Genomic DNA, 12,161 nt, shown 5'->3' on the forward strand with positions numbered 1-12,161 from the left:
CGTGCTTCTTCCTTTTCCCATGGGGTTTAATTTCCTTTTTAAAAGCCCTTGAGTAGGAGCACCCGTTGTGTGAGCCCTGCGAGTGCCTGAGGTTGCACAGCAGGTCTGTTGGAGCGCCGCTCTTCCTGACAGCGCCCATTTGCTGACTCATCTTTACCCTCTCCCTGCTTCTGCTTAGGTCCCCAAGCAAGAACTATTCTCATGCAATCAAGTTTACCCCAGGCGCAGCTGGCTTCCATATGGTGAGGAATGAAAGTTCCCTGGTTTGTATAAAGTGGAAACTTTATTTCTTAAATCGGTATGGCTTCATCAGATTACATTAATACCATTATTTATAGGGAGCAATGTGGAATATGCTTAATTTTTCAATGACTTGTAATGATTTCCTGTCTTACATTTTCCCTTTTTCTTTTAAATCCTCACCCAAGGATATCTTTACCATTGCTTTTCTGAGAGAATGGAAGGAAGGGAGAGAGAGGGGGAGAGAGACCCATCGATTGGTTGCCTCTCACATGTGCCATGACCGGGGCCGGGGATCGAGCTGCAACCGAGGTATATGCCCTTGGCCGGACTCGAACCTGGGACCCTTCAGTCTGAGGGCCAACACTCTCACCACTGAGCCAGACTGACAAGGGCCATTTTCCCACTTTGATTTTCAAAAATGCACAAGCAGAGAGATTAATATAATGAATTCTCAAGAACTCATAACCTAGCTTAAATAAGTCTCAACTCCTGGCCAGTCCTGGTTCTCCCCTCCTCTTTCCCGGTTATTTAAAGCCAAGTCTGTTACATCATCTTCATCTGCTCGCCTTTCAGCTTGTATCTCCAAAAGAGATGGACTTTTTTTCAACATGACTATAATACCAGTAATCCACCTAAAACTTTTAATAGTAATTCTTAAGTTAATCAGATGGTGTTCACATTCCTTAGGTTGCCTCATAATTTTTTTAATGGCTAATTGAAATAAGTATATTTTGCAACAATTGGTTGATACATCTTTTAAGTCTGCTTTCACCTATAAACTCTCCTGTATTGTTCTCTCCTCTCACCCACTCCCCTTGCTTCTGCACGATGGAAAGATATACATTTTTTAATGTTTTTATTGATTTTGGAGAGAGGAAGGGGGGGAGAGAGAAACATAGATTGATCGGCTGCCTCCTGTACACGCCCCGACCAGGGATTGAACCCGAAACCTAGGTATGCACCCTGACCAGGAATAGAACCTGCCACCTTTTGATGCATGACACTCCAACCAACTGAGCCACACCAGCCAGGGCAAAAGATATTTTAAATAGTGAGGATCAGATCATTATTTCAGCAGGTTTGGGGGGAAAGCAAATAAGAATCACACTGCCTTCTAATTGGGTTTCCCTAGGAGTGGCTAGTGGTGGGGTGTGGAGAGGAGGAGAGGCCAGGCATGCAGGCGGGGTTTCCACTCGTGCCTCTGTGCTGGTTAAAGATGGAGTGTGGCACCTGGAAAAGGCCAGGCCAGAGGGGCGCAAAAGAGATCAGCAGTAGCCAGGGCCTGGGGCAGGGGAAGGGGTCAACTAGATGCAGGGACTTGGAGTGGTGATGAAACTGTGCTGTGTGTCGTGGTAGTTACATAACCTACAGTGTTTGTCAGAACTTGTAGAACTGTACTCTAATAAGGGTGAATGTTACTGGGTAGAAATTTTATGCCTTTACAAAAAAGAGTTTCTGCCATCTGAGGAAATTTCAGGTGTAAGAGGAGTTTCTTGATTTAAAGCGTAAGCCCAGCCAGTTTCCCAGCCTAGCCTCCGGCCGTCCTGTGGAAGGCCTCGTGAACAGCGTTGTTGACCTGTATCCTCTCTCAGTGTCCAGAATTTAAGTGAAATCACATTCTTGGACTTGCTAGAAAAAAATATCTTTACTTAGCTACTGGAGCAAGTTGTTATGAAGAACTGTGGGGATTGAATCCTGAGATTAAAGAGCAGACAACACTTTAACTCTGGCTAGAGGCCATAAAGACCCACCATGTAGGCGTAGGTCAGGGTTTGGCCAGCTAAGCCCTGTGAGCTGGCACCTGTTCTTGGAAATGAAGTTTTGTTGTAAAAACAACCCTGCCCATTTGTTTATATATCACCTGTGGCTGCTTTCCCGATACAAAGGCAGAATTCAGTGCCACAGAGACTATGTCCTGCGTAGCTTGAATATTTGCTATCTGACCCACTGTTTTGCTGAGCATAGTATTTAAATACTGACAGAGTGTAAGTACAATGCATTTTAAATGGGCTTGCAGCAATTGAGAAGAGTCTAATTATACCATAGGTAACATTTGTTGGATGCTAAACGCCATTTCAACTATATGGATTGTCTCATTTTTTCTTTGCAACAGTAGTATGAAATAGGTACTATTTTTATAAACCGAGGCACAGAAAATAGAACATTTAGATTACTCATGCATGAATAGTAAGAAACATGCGTTTCCATGAAACCAGATTACAGTTAACTTTTTGTTGACTAGGAATCTTTCTGACATTGATCAAGATGGAAAACTCACAGCAGAAGAGTTTATCCTGGCCATGCACCTAATTGACGTAGCGATGTCTGGCCAGCCACTGCCACCTGTCCTGCCTCCAGAATACATTCCACCTTCCTTTAGGTAAGGAACATGTGGCTCTTACGAGAGACTGTGTGCTGAGTGTGTGGATTTCAGACCTGGCTTTGTGAGCCGTGTATTTCGTAGTCATTTTTATTCGGGGCAAGTAACTCAGATATCCATGAGTTCAAGCAAATCTTATCTAGGTTCTGTGTTCATCTTGGGCACTCTCCTTCAGTACCGAGGGCACACAGCAGACCACAGACACGTTGCGGGTTGTGTTCCAGACCATCACAGGAGGGGGCGGGTATCACAATAGAGGCAGGTGTCATCTTTTTGCTGGTGGAGGGTCTTGCCTTTTTCAATTTGTAAAAAACGCAGTATCTGTGAAGTTCAATAAAGCGAAGCACAGTACAACAAGGTCTGCCTGTATCAGTAAAACATTGAAAGATTGGTGAGTTTCATACCAGTCTGTATAATTAAAGCTCACCAGGAATTTTAGCCCAAGTGAGACTGTGTCAGCCTGTACACAGAAAATAAAGCAAGGAGATTCCGCCTGTGAATTCTGCCCATTTAAGGGAGAAGGAGTTGCTGGCGACGTAGAAATTATAATCAGGAAGGTAATTGGAACGTTTTCCTGGTCCAAGCACAGCCTCAGTGGGGATGCCCAGAGTGGACCACAGTCCAGCTGGGAAAATCTGAAGTGACCGGTATCCTCCCCCTGCGCACACACCCACACTTGCTCCCAGACAGCTACCTTAAATGACAAATACGAGATCTTTCAACACATAGATTGAAAGGAAGAAAGGTAAGAGTTTCTGTACTAATCCCTTGAACATCAGGAAAGACAGCAGAAAAGTGTCCTCAGGAGTAAGGGAGCCGGAGCCATCACTGTCGGCATGTGTGGGGAACAGGCAAGCTGAGCAAACTGCCTGCAGCCACAGTGTCTGTGAGACCCCCAGTGCTAGAAGCTGAAAGAGTGCCGTTAACATGTAAACTGAAATTAATAAGTCAGCCACCTGCTGTAGAGTGTAGGCATCCCCTGTGATGATGAGAGAGAAATGGAGAGACTTTATAGAGGAAAAGGGATGCTCTCAGCGAGCTGGTCTCTGATCTTCCCTGGTGGCCTTGAACCTTCCCTTAAGGGCGATGGTAATAGCAGCGAACGCTTGCCATGTCCTGCCCTGCTCTAGCCACTGTGTTGAGAATTGCCCTAATTTTGGTGGTGGCTCTGAACATTGGAACACGCTTACTGAGTGATGACATTCAAATCTTTTTTTCCTCACTATGCCATGATATATGGCATCATCTTTTAAAATTATTTTTCATAATTTACTCAGTTCCACCTGGACAGCTTTACGTGAATTTGTTTCTTTTTTCTTCTTTTCCACAATTACAGAAGAGTTCGATCTGGCAGTGGTGTCTCTGTCATAAGCTCAACCTCAGTGGATCAGAGGTTACCAGAGGAACCAGCTTTAGAAGATGAACAGCAACTAGAAAAGAAATTACCTGGTAAGGCAGTCTTTGTATTTGAGTTATATCACATCAGAGATTTTTATCTCTAAGGCAGAGAGAGACAGAAATAAACCTGGCAGTGACATTCTTGCTGTGTTCCTGTAACTGACCTTAGAAAGGAGACACTTTCAATATGCTTTTGGATTTGCATATATGCATAGAAATGAGAACATTATGTACTCTGTGAATGCACCCTTTTTCTAGCTTTTACATTGAAATTGGATTATTTACTACTAAAGAAAAAGCTTATAATTGTTATCTATATAGCACTCAAGCTAATAAGCTTTAAGGAGATTAATTTAATACCACTGGAAGTAGGAAGTAAGATCACTACTGTTATTTTCTCATGTTGTTTGGGAGAATTGGAAACTCCTTAATAACAAGAAACTATTTTAAATGTAACATGAACCTGTCGTAGGTAATCCTCATTTTCAATGATAGCCCCATCCTACTATTAAGATATTCTGAGGTGGCTCTGAATTATTAGTGATGTGATGACAAGTACCACATGATCTCACTTATATGTGGAATATAATAAACAAAATAAACTGATGAACAAAGTGGATCCAGAGACATAGAAGCATGGAACAAACTGAGGGATCTCAGAGGGAAGGTGGGGAGGGGAGATATGGGTGGGGAGAGATTAATCAAAGAACTTATATGTTTATAAGCATAACAATAATTTAAATAAATTAATTAATTAATGAAAAAAATAAACAGCTTTTCATGAAAGGCAAGATTTTCCAGCTGGAATGGAAGCCTGTATGTCAGTGACAAACATATGCACTGAATGTCAACACAACAGTTTGAAACATTACAGGAAGCTCCTCAAATGACTCTGTTCACTGTAGGCCTGACTGGCCATACTGTTGAGATACATGTAATTATGAAGGAACCACAGGCACAGCTCCAGAGCCGGGCCCCATAGCAGGAGACATTGCTGAGCTCCTATAAAGAGGCAACAAAGTAACTCATTCTTGAGTAACTCCAATAATCTCAGTGTCACTGCTATAGTTTCAAAGCACCAAAGGGCAAATAAAATAAAAATGAAGAGAAAAGATATTCTGAGGTGGTTCTGAATTATTAGTGATGTGATGATAGTTGCTACTAAGAAGTAAGTGAAATGTATTATGGAGTCTCTTTGTGTTAAATACTTTCTTTGTCAGTGTCGTTTTGCTGCATTTAAAGTGCTCGGGGGGTTAATTGACCTGCTCAGGACACTAGTTCTCCCAGTTTCCTCTTTAAACTAGTTTGTTCACTGATAAGCCACTTAGTGAAAATGTTCTTCGTCAAGTGTGTTGAGTGCAGTGAAGAATCTAAATGTTAATAATATGTGGTCCATGCCGTCTAGAAGGTTATAATATAATTGAGGGTTTAAGACAGCCGTGTAGACAGTCATCAAAGCTGTGCGTGCATGTGATAAACTCCAGAAGACAGAATCACGCATGCACAGCAGAGCTTGCTCACGGCCAGTCGTCATAGACTGGGGAAGCCAAGGAATTCAGTCTCTGGAAGGGACACAGTTCAGTCAGACTTGAAGGGGAATGAGGTTATTACAGGTGGGGTGAGGAACATTTCAGGTGGTGACAATGGGAGTAAAGACTCAAAGGCAGATAAGGACAGGAATCCTTAGAACTTGGAATTTTCTTTAGCTGTTGGTAGTAGACATTCATTAAAGTTTTAAACAGGCAGTGACATCATCAGAATTTTTTGTTTGTGTATTTTTTCTCTTAATAGCCATTTGTTATGTGCTTCCTATATACCAGAAATAAGGCCAGATATTGGAATTTAAAAAACCTATAGGAAATTTAAGGGTGTTTTTTTTTTTTTTAAAGTAAAATTCACATAACATAAAACGGATCATTTAAAAGTTCAGTGGCTGTCTAGTCAGCTTGGGCATAAGAAAATACCCAATTTTCTTAGTGTGGGTGGCTTATACAGCAGAAATCTATTTCTCACAGTTCTGTGGGCCAGGAAGGCCAAGATCAGGTTGTCATCCAGTTTAGTTCCAGGGGAGGGCTGTCTTCTTGGCTTGTAGATGGCTGCCTTGTTGCTGTGTCCTCACGCCTCACGTGTCCTTTCCTCCTTGTGTGCCCAGAAAGCTCTCTCTTCCTCTCCTTATAAGGCCAATAATGTCATCGTGAGGGCCCCACCCACATGACCTTATCTTAAACCTGAACATGAAGGCCCCATCTCCACATACCATCACATTGGGGGTTAGAGCCTCAACATGAATTTGGTGGGGCCACGTTCAGTCCATAACTGGCATTTAGTACATTCACAGTATTGTGCAGCCAGCAGCACTACCCAGTTCTGAAACTTTTTCATCACCCAAAGCAAACCCCTACGCATGCACACCCAGTCTCCCTTCTCCCCAGCCCCTGGCAACCGCCAGTCCACTTTCTGTCTCTTTGGATTTGCCTGTTTGGGATATTTCATATCAATAGTGTGATACAGTGAGTGACCTTTTATGTCTGGCTTTCACTGAGTATGATATTTTTGAGAGTCGCCCACATTATAGCACGTGTCAGTACTTCATTCATTTCGGAGGCTGAGGGGACTTTCAGTTTTAAGGTGACCGAATGAAAGGGCTGCTGCCTCCTCTGAAATCACTCAAGGAGCAAGGACGAGAAAACAGACGAGCTTGCTAGCTTTGGTATCTATTGCCTAACCACAGTGTGCGAGGAAAGTCCTCTAAAGCAGTGGAGGCCAGACAGGAGTGTGGGAAAATGCCAAGAAAGGATGCTCACAGCTCCAGGTCTCAAGACAGAGTGTGCGGGGCAGCTTTTGAAACAGATTGTGATGAATGGGAGTGCGTGCGGCACAGGCGCAGTGAGAGCTCCCCTCGTCTGGGGCCGGTCCAGGGAGAAGCATGTGAGGCAAACAAAGTTGAACAGTAGACACCACTGAAAACATAGTAAGGGACATGGAGGATGAGGGTTTTCTAAGAAAAAGTAAAATAAAATGGCTATAAGTAAAGGGTTAGCCAGGATTAGAGAAAAGAATGAGTGACTTGGGGATAGCGTGAAATTCATAACTGGTGTTCCCAAGGAAGGAAAGTGAATCGTGGAATTGAAAAATAATTGACTGAATGTGATCTGCATAATGATTAGGACACAGCCTGTTCTTGAGTGTGAAACACAGGATACTCCCCTCCCCCTCTGCTTTCCAAAATCGTCTTGTTAGAACAGATCAGTGTTGTAAGCTAAGGGGAGAGAGCGTCATGGTACTGAAGAGATAGGGGTCAGTTGCTGAGTCAAGGTCATGGAGGAGACTGATAGAGCGACCACAGAGAGGAGATTGCTATAGATGATGCAGAATTGCTGTAGAAAGATTCTTCTGGAAATGGTGTTTTGAACACCGTGATGTGCATTCATCGTGGAGGGGGGAGTGTGTACGCAAGGACGCCAGGTGGACGGCGTTGTAACAGTGCCTACTAACAAGGCACAGGCAGAAGGGACGCTCGGAGCCCTCGTGCGCGTTTATACTACAAATTCAAATGTGCCATTGAGTGTTTCTTTCCTCAGTGGCATGTTGAGTATGACTTTTCATAATTGTGTTTCTTGTTTCAAAGTGACATTTGAAGATAAGAAGCGTGAGAATTTTGAGCGCGGCAACCTGGAACTGGAGAAACGGAGACAGGCGCTGTTGGAGCAGCAGCGGAAAGAGCAGGAGCGCCTGGCCCAGCTGGAGCGGGCGGAGCAGGAGCGGAAGGAGCGAGAGCGCCAGGAGCAGGAGCGCAAGAGGCAGCTGGAGCTGGAGCGGCAGCTGGAGAAGCAGCGGGAGCTGGAGCGGCAGCGCGAGGAGGAGCGGAGGAAGGAGATCGAGCGGCGCGAGGTGGGCGCCCCGGAGCCTCGGAGCGCGTTCGCGGCTTTCCTCCCCCGTGCAGCAGTTCCAGGCACTCGGAAGCTGTGACACCCGCGTCGCCGTCTCCCTCCCGCGCCTTTCCATTCCCCCAGAAGGAATCCCTCACCCGTTAAGCAGTTACTCCCCTGCCCCCTTCTCCTCAGCCGTAACCCCACTAACTGGCCTCCTGCTGCCCGGCCGTTTCCTGTAAAGGGCGTCATGCAGCACGTGGCCTTTGTGTCTGGCTCTCACACTGTTCTCAGGTTCATCCGGGTTCTAGCATGAATCAGTGTTATATTCCTTTTTACGGCTGACTGATACTCCTTTACATGAGCATACCACCTTTAATATACCCATTCATCATGGGTATTTGTGTTCTCTACCTTTTGGCTACTATGAGTAATTTTGCTATGAGCATTCGTGTACAAGTTTTTGATAAGACAGCCTTATAACAAACCACTGATGTCGGTTAAGTATTTTTCCAGGCTTTTTTCTCTTCATTTGTATACATGTATGGAAATATGAAGGTTTGTGTGTGGGAAGGTTGGGGATTTAGTATAACTGTTTTAGCCACTGTAATAGTATCATACTAATATTATTCTGCACCCTTTTTTTCACTTTTAAAAACATGTCTAGTGAATCTTTGGTATATTCTATGGAAGGTTTCCTAAATTTGGTGCCATACCTGGTTAGGGGCTGAGCCAATCTCGGGTCTGCCCTTTCAGCTTTAGTGTGTTGCTACAGAAGCAATGCCCTGAGTCTCCTGTGGGAGTGAAATGTTTTTATAGATGGGACATTTTTTTCTTCTTTTTTTTCTTTTTAAATCCTTACCCAAGGACATGTTTTTATTGATTTTTTTTAGAGAGAGAGGAAGGTGGGGAGAGAGAGAGAAACATTGATCGGTTGCCTCCCATATGCTCCCTGACTGGGTATCAAACCTGCAACCTTTTGGGTGTACTGGACGATGCTCCAGCCAACTGACCCACCCAGTCATGGCTAAAGATGGGGAATTTTTAAAAAATTAATACTTCGGCCCTAGCCAGGTTGGCTCAGTGGTTAGAGAGTTGGCCTGCAGCCCGGCCGGGCGTGGCTCAGCGATTGAGCGTAGACCTGGGATCCAGGCGATTGGGGTTCGATTCCCGGTCAGGGCACATGCCTGGGTTGCTGGCTCAGTCAATGACTCTCTCATCATTGATGTTTCTGTGTCTCTCTCTCCCTCTCCTTTCCTCTTTCTGAAATCAATAAAGATACATTTAAAAAATAAAAAGAGTTGGCCTGCACACTGAAGGGTCCTAGATTCCATTCCAGGCAAGCACATGTACCTTGGTTGCATGCCCTCCCTCCCTTCCTCCCTCCCTCCCTGAAAAAAGCAATGGAAAAATGTCCTCAAGTGAGGATTTAAAAAAAAAAAATTAATGTTTTGGTTTCAACTCCTGATGATTGCTTTAGAAAACTAAAACTGATAGGCATAAGCTGCCTTTTATTTAGGCAGACACACACAGATACTAACAGGATTTTAATATCCAGCATGGGCACCCAAAATATAGATAGCCTTCCCTTCAATGTAAAAAAAAAATCAAAAAAGAAGTTTTAGAGTATTTATTCTGTATTATTTAATAGGCGTTTACCATGTGCCAGGCATTGATAGTCCTGGGAGATAAGGTGGTGGACAGGTACTCTACCTGCCCTCCAGGCCCATACAAGATAGTTGGGTTACAGATACATGGGAAGCAGTTACAATAAAGAGCATCAGGGGCTTTACAGGTACCCTGCCTAGGAGCCCGCTTTGAAGAGAGCTGACATTGCCAGAAAAATTACAGAACCTGCTGTGGAAAAAAGGAAAGGAATGATTAGGTTGATGGAGGCCACAAACTTTTAAAACTTGAGATAAATACAAGTTTACCCCACTATCCAAAAGTAGAGTGTTCCTGTGAAACCTCTCGTAAGCTTAAATAAATGGTGTAGAAGCAATGTCAATTTATAGGGAGAATTTTTTAGTGTTCCCAGACCCCAGAATAACCTACCAAATCATACCAAATATGCTTATGTCCAGTTTTATACTAAGTCTAACACCCTTACAAGCTCCCTTAGGTTTTCTGGTACCTTAGGACAGACATACCTAGCTAATGGTACACAGAGTAAACGGAGAAAAAGCGCAGGTACTCACAGACACAGTTCCCAGCTCTGGGCTGGATGCCGAGATGCCGAGTGTCCTTCCTGGGAAGGAGCTTGGCGGGGCTGGTCACTGCTCGCTGCTCCAGGTGCGCTGCCTCCATAATGGCTCTCCACAGAACAAACGCTGGGCACTATTTTCATTTTTTGCCTTTTTTTCGTAAAAGCGAAAATCATCTCATTTTTTCCAGTTAGTGAAAACAGGCACGAATGTAGGCCTTTCCTAAAAGCGAAGTGGCATTAAGAGGGGTAGACCTATAGTCACTTCTCATTTGGCAGAAGAAAGTTTTTGTGTGTTTTTCCTGTTCTAGGAGTTTTGGCTTGATTTTATTAGATTTAAGACATTTTCCTTGCTCTTTATGAGTCAGTAAATAAGGAGGAACAATGTTATTTAGTATATCAAGCATTCTTGAAGGCTTGAATTCCAATGGTCAGATAAGCCTGTCTTATCTTACATAAATATCACAATGGCCTTTCTGAATGTTCTTGGTTTCCCTTGGACAGAATGCTGTGTTTGTGTAAGTTTTGTTTTGCTAGTTTGTAATAGAATTCTTCTAATGTTTAATAATATTTCATCCCCCCAAGTAAAGACTTATTAGCTGTTAACATTTATTAAGAGACACTGTATAGCATACGAACTGAAAAATTAACAAATGGTCTGTTTGTGTGTCACAGGCTGCAAAACGAGAACTTGAAAGGCAGCGACAACTTGAATGGGAACGAAATCGAAGACAAGAACTATTAAACCAAAGAAACAAAGAACAAGAGGACATAGTTGTGCTGAAAGCAAAGAAAAAGACTTTGGAATTCGAGTTAGAAGCTCTAGTGAGTGATGTTTGATTGTGCTGCGGGAATGTATTAACATCAGACACTTTAATAGGTAGTAATTCTCACTGTTTTTCCTTTGTTAAAGAATGATAAAAAACATCAACTGGAAGGAAAACTTCAAGATCTCAGATGTCGACTGACCACCCAAAGGCAAGAAATCGAGAGTACAAACAAATCCAGAGAGCTGAGAATTGCTGAAATCACCCATCTGCAGCAACAGTTACAGGTGAGAAAGTATGTCCCTTAAAAGCTCAGCCAGCCCTGGCCAATTTGGCTCCATGGTTAGAGCATCAGCTCTTGGACTGAGGGGTCCCTGGTTTGAATTCTGGCCAAGGGCACATACCTCCGTTGCAGGCTTGATCCCTGGCCCCAGTTGGCAAGTGAGCCAGAGGCAATCAATGTGTCTCTGTCACTTCGATGTTTCTTTCTCTCTCTCCCCCTTCCACTCTCTGAAAAGCAATGGAAAAAATACCCTCTGGTGAGGATTAAAAGGGAAAAAAAGCTCAGCCAGCACCGTACAATTACCATGTACTAGGCTCTGAGAAGTCACGATGAAGTAGATAAGGTCCTTGCCTGAAAATAGGCTGCCAAGTAAACAAACTCAACACACATTGGCTGAGTACTGCTGTGTGCCAGGCCAGGTGCTCATAGGCCCTGAGGGTCCAGCAGACAGCAGAGGTGATACCCTTGCCTTCATGGAGCTCACCTTCTATTTGCAGGGCAGACAGACACTAACAAAATAAGTCAGGTGTGCACTCTGGAAAAAAGTGTTCTGCAGAGTGAGCAGGGAAGAGACAGTCTTGGGGATGGGGAGGGCTATGATTTTAAATAAGGTGGTCAGGACAGGCCTCTCTGTGAGGGTTCCATTTGAACAAAGACTTAAGAGATGAGCAGCTAAGCTGTGTGGATGTGTGGCACAGTCGTCCCTAGGCAGGGAAACAGCAGTGAGAAAGTCCTGAGGCTGTAGTTGGTCTCTAAGACACAAGTTACAGCAAGGAGACCGCTGTGGTTGAAGCAGGTGAAGGCTAGATCACGTAGGACCTATAGTCCGTCACAGGACATTGGCTTTATCACAGTAATGACGTGAAAAAGTACAGCATAAGTATTTTAGGGTGTTTGTGAGAGAGATACATATAGAGAATAGTTGGGGACACAATAGAGTTCTACTCTGATTTTATTACCTATGCAAAGTTGACCACCAAGTTGTCATAATATCACAATATCACCTGGTCTGGTTTTG

The 12,161-nt window shown here is 43.9% G+C and overlaps 1 protein-coding gene across 1 annotated transcript in view; it reads left to right on the forward strand.

The window, feature by feature from the left end:
- Nucleotides 1-12,161, forward strand: part of ITSN1 (intersectin 1) — a 159,829-nt gene that overhangs the window by 67,827 nt on the left and 79,841 nt on the right. Inside the window, exons 9-14 of the mRNA XM_087818469.1 lie at nt 179-242; nt 2,486-2,623; nt 3,960-4,072; nt 7,650-7,912; nt 10,769-10,918; nt 11,007-11,147. Of these exons, the coding sequence (XP_087674595.1) occupies nt 179-242; nt 2,486-2,623; nt 3,960-4,072; nt 7,650-7,912; nt 10,769-10,918; nt 11,007-11,147 (869 nt within the window). The remainder of the gene's footprint in view (nt 1-178; nt 243-2,485; nt 2,624-3,959; nt 4,073-7,649; nt 7,913-10,768; nt 10,919-11,006; nt 11,148-12,161) is intronic.

The sequence above is a fragment of the Miniopterus natalensis genome, chromosome 6 (assembly GCF_054644295.1).
Source record: "Miniopterus natalensis isolate mMinNat1 chromosome 6, mMinNat1.hap1, whole genome shotgun sequence".
Taxonomy (NCBI): domain Eukaryota; kingdom Metazoa; phylum Chordata; class Mammalia; order Chiroptera; family Miniopteridae; genus Miniopterus; species Miniopterus natalensis.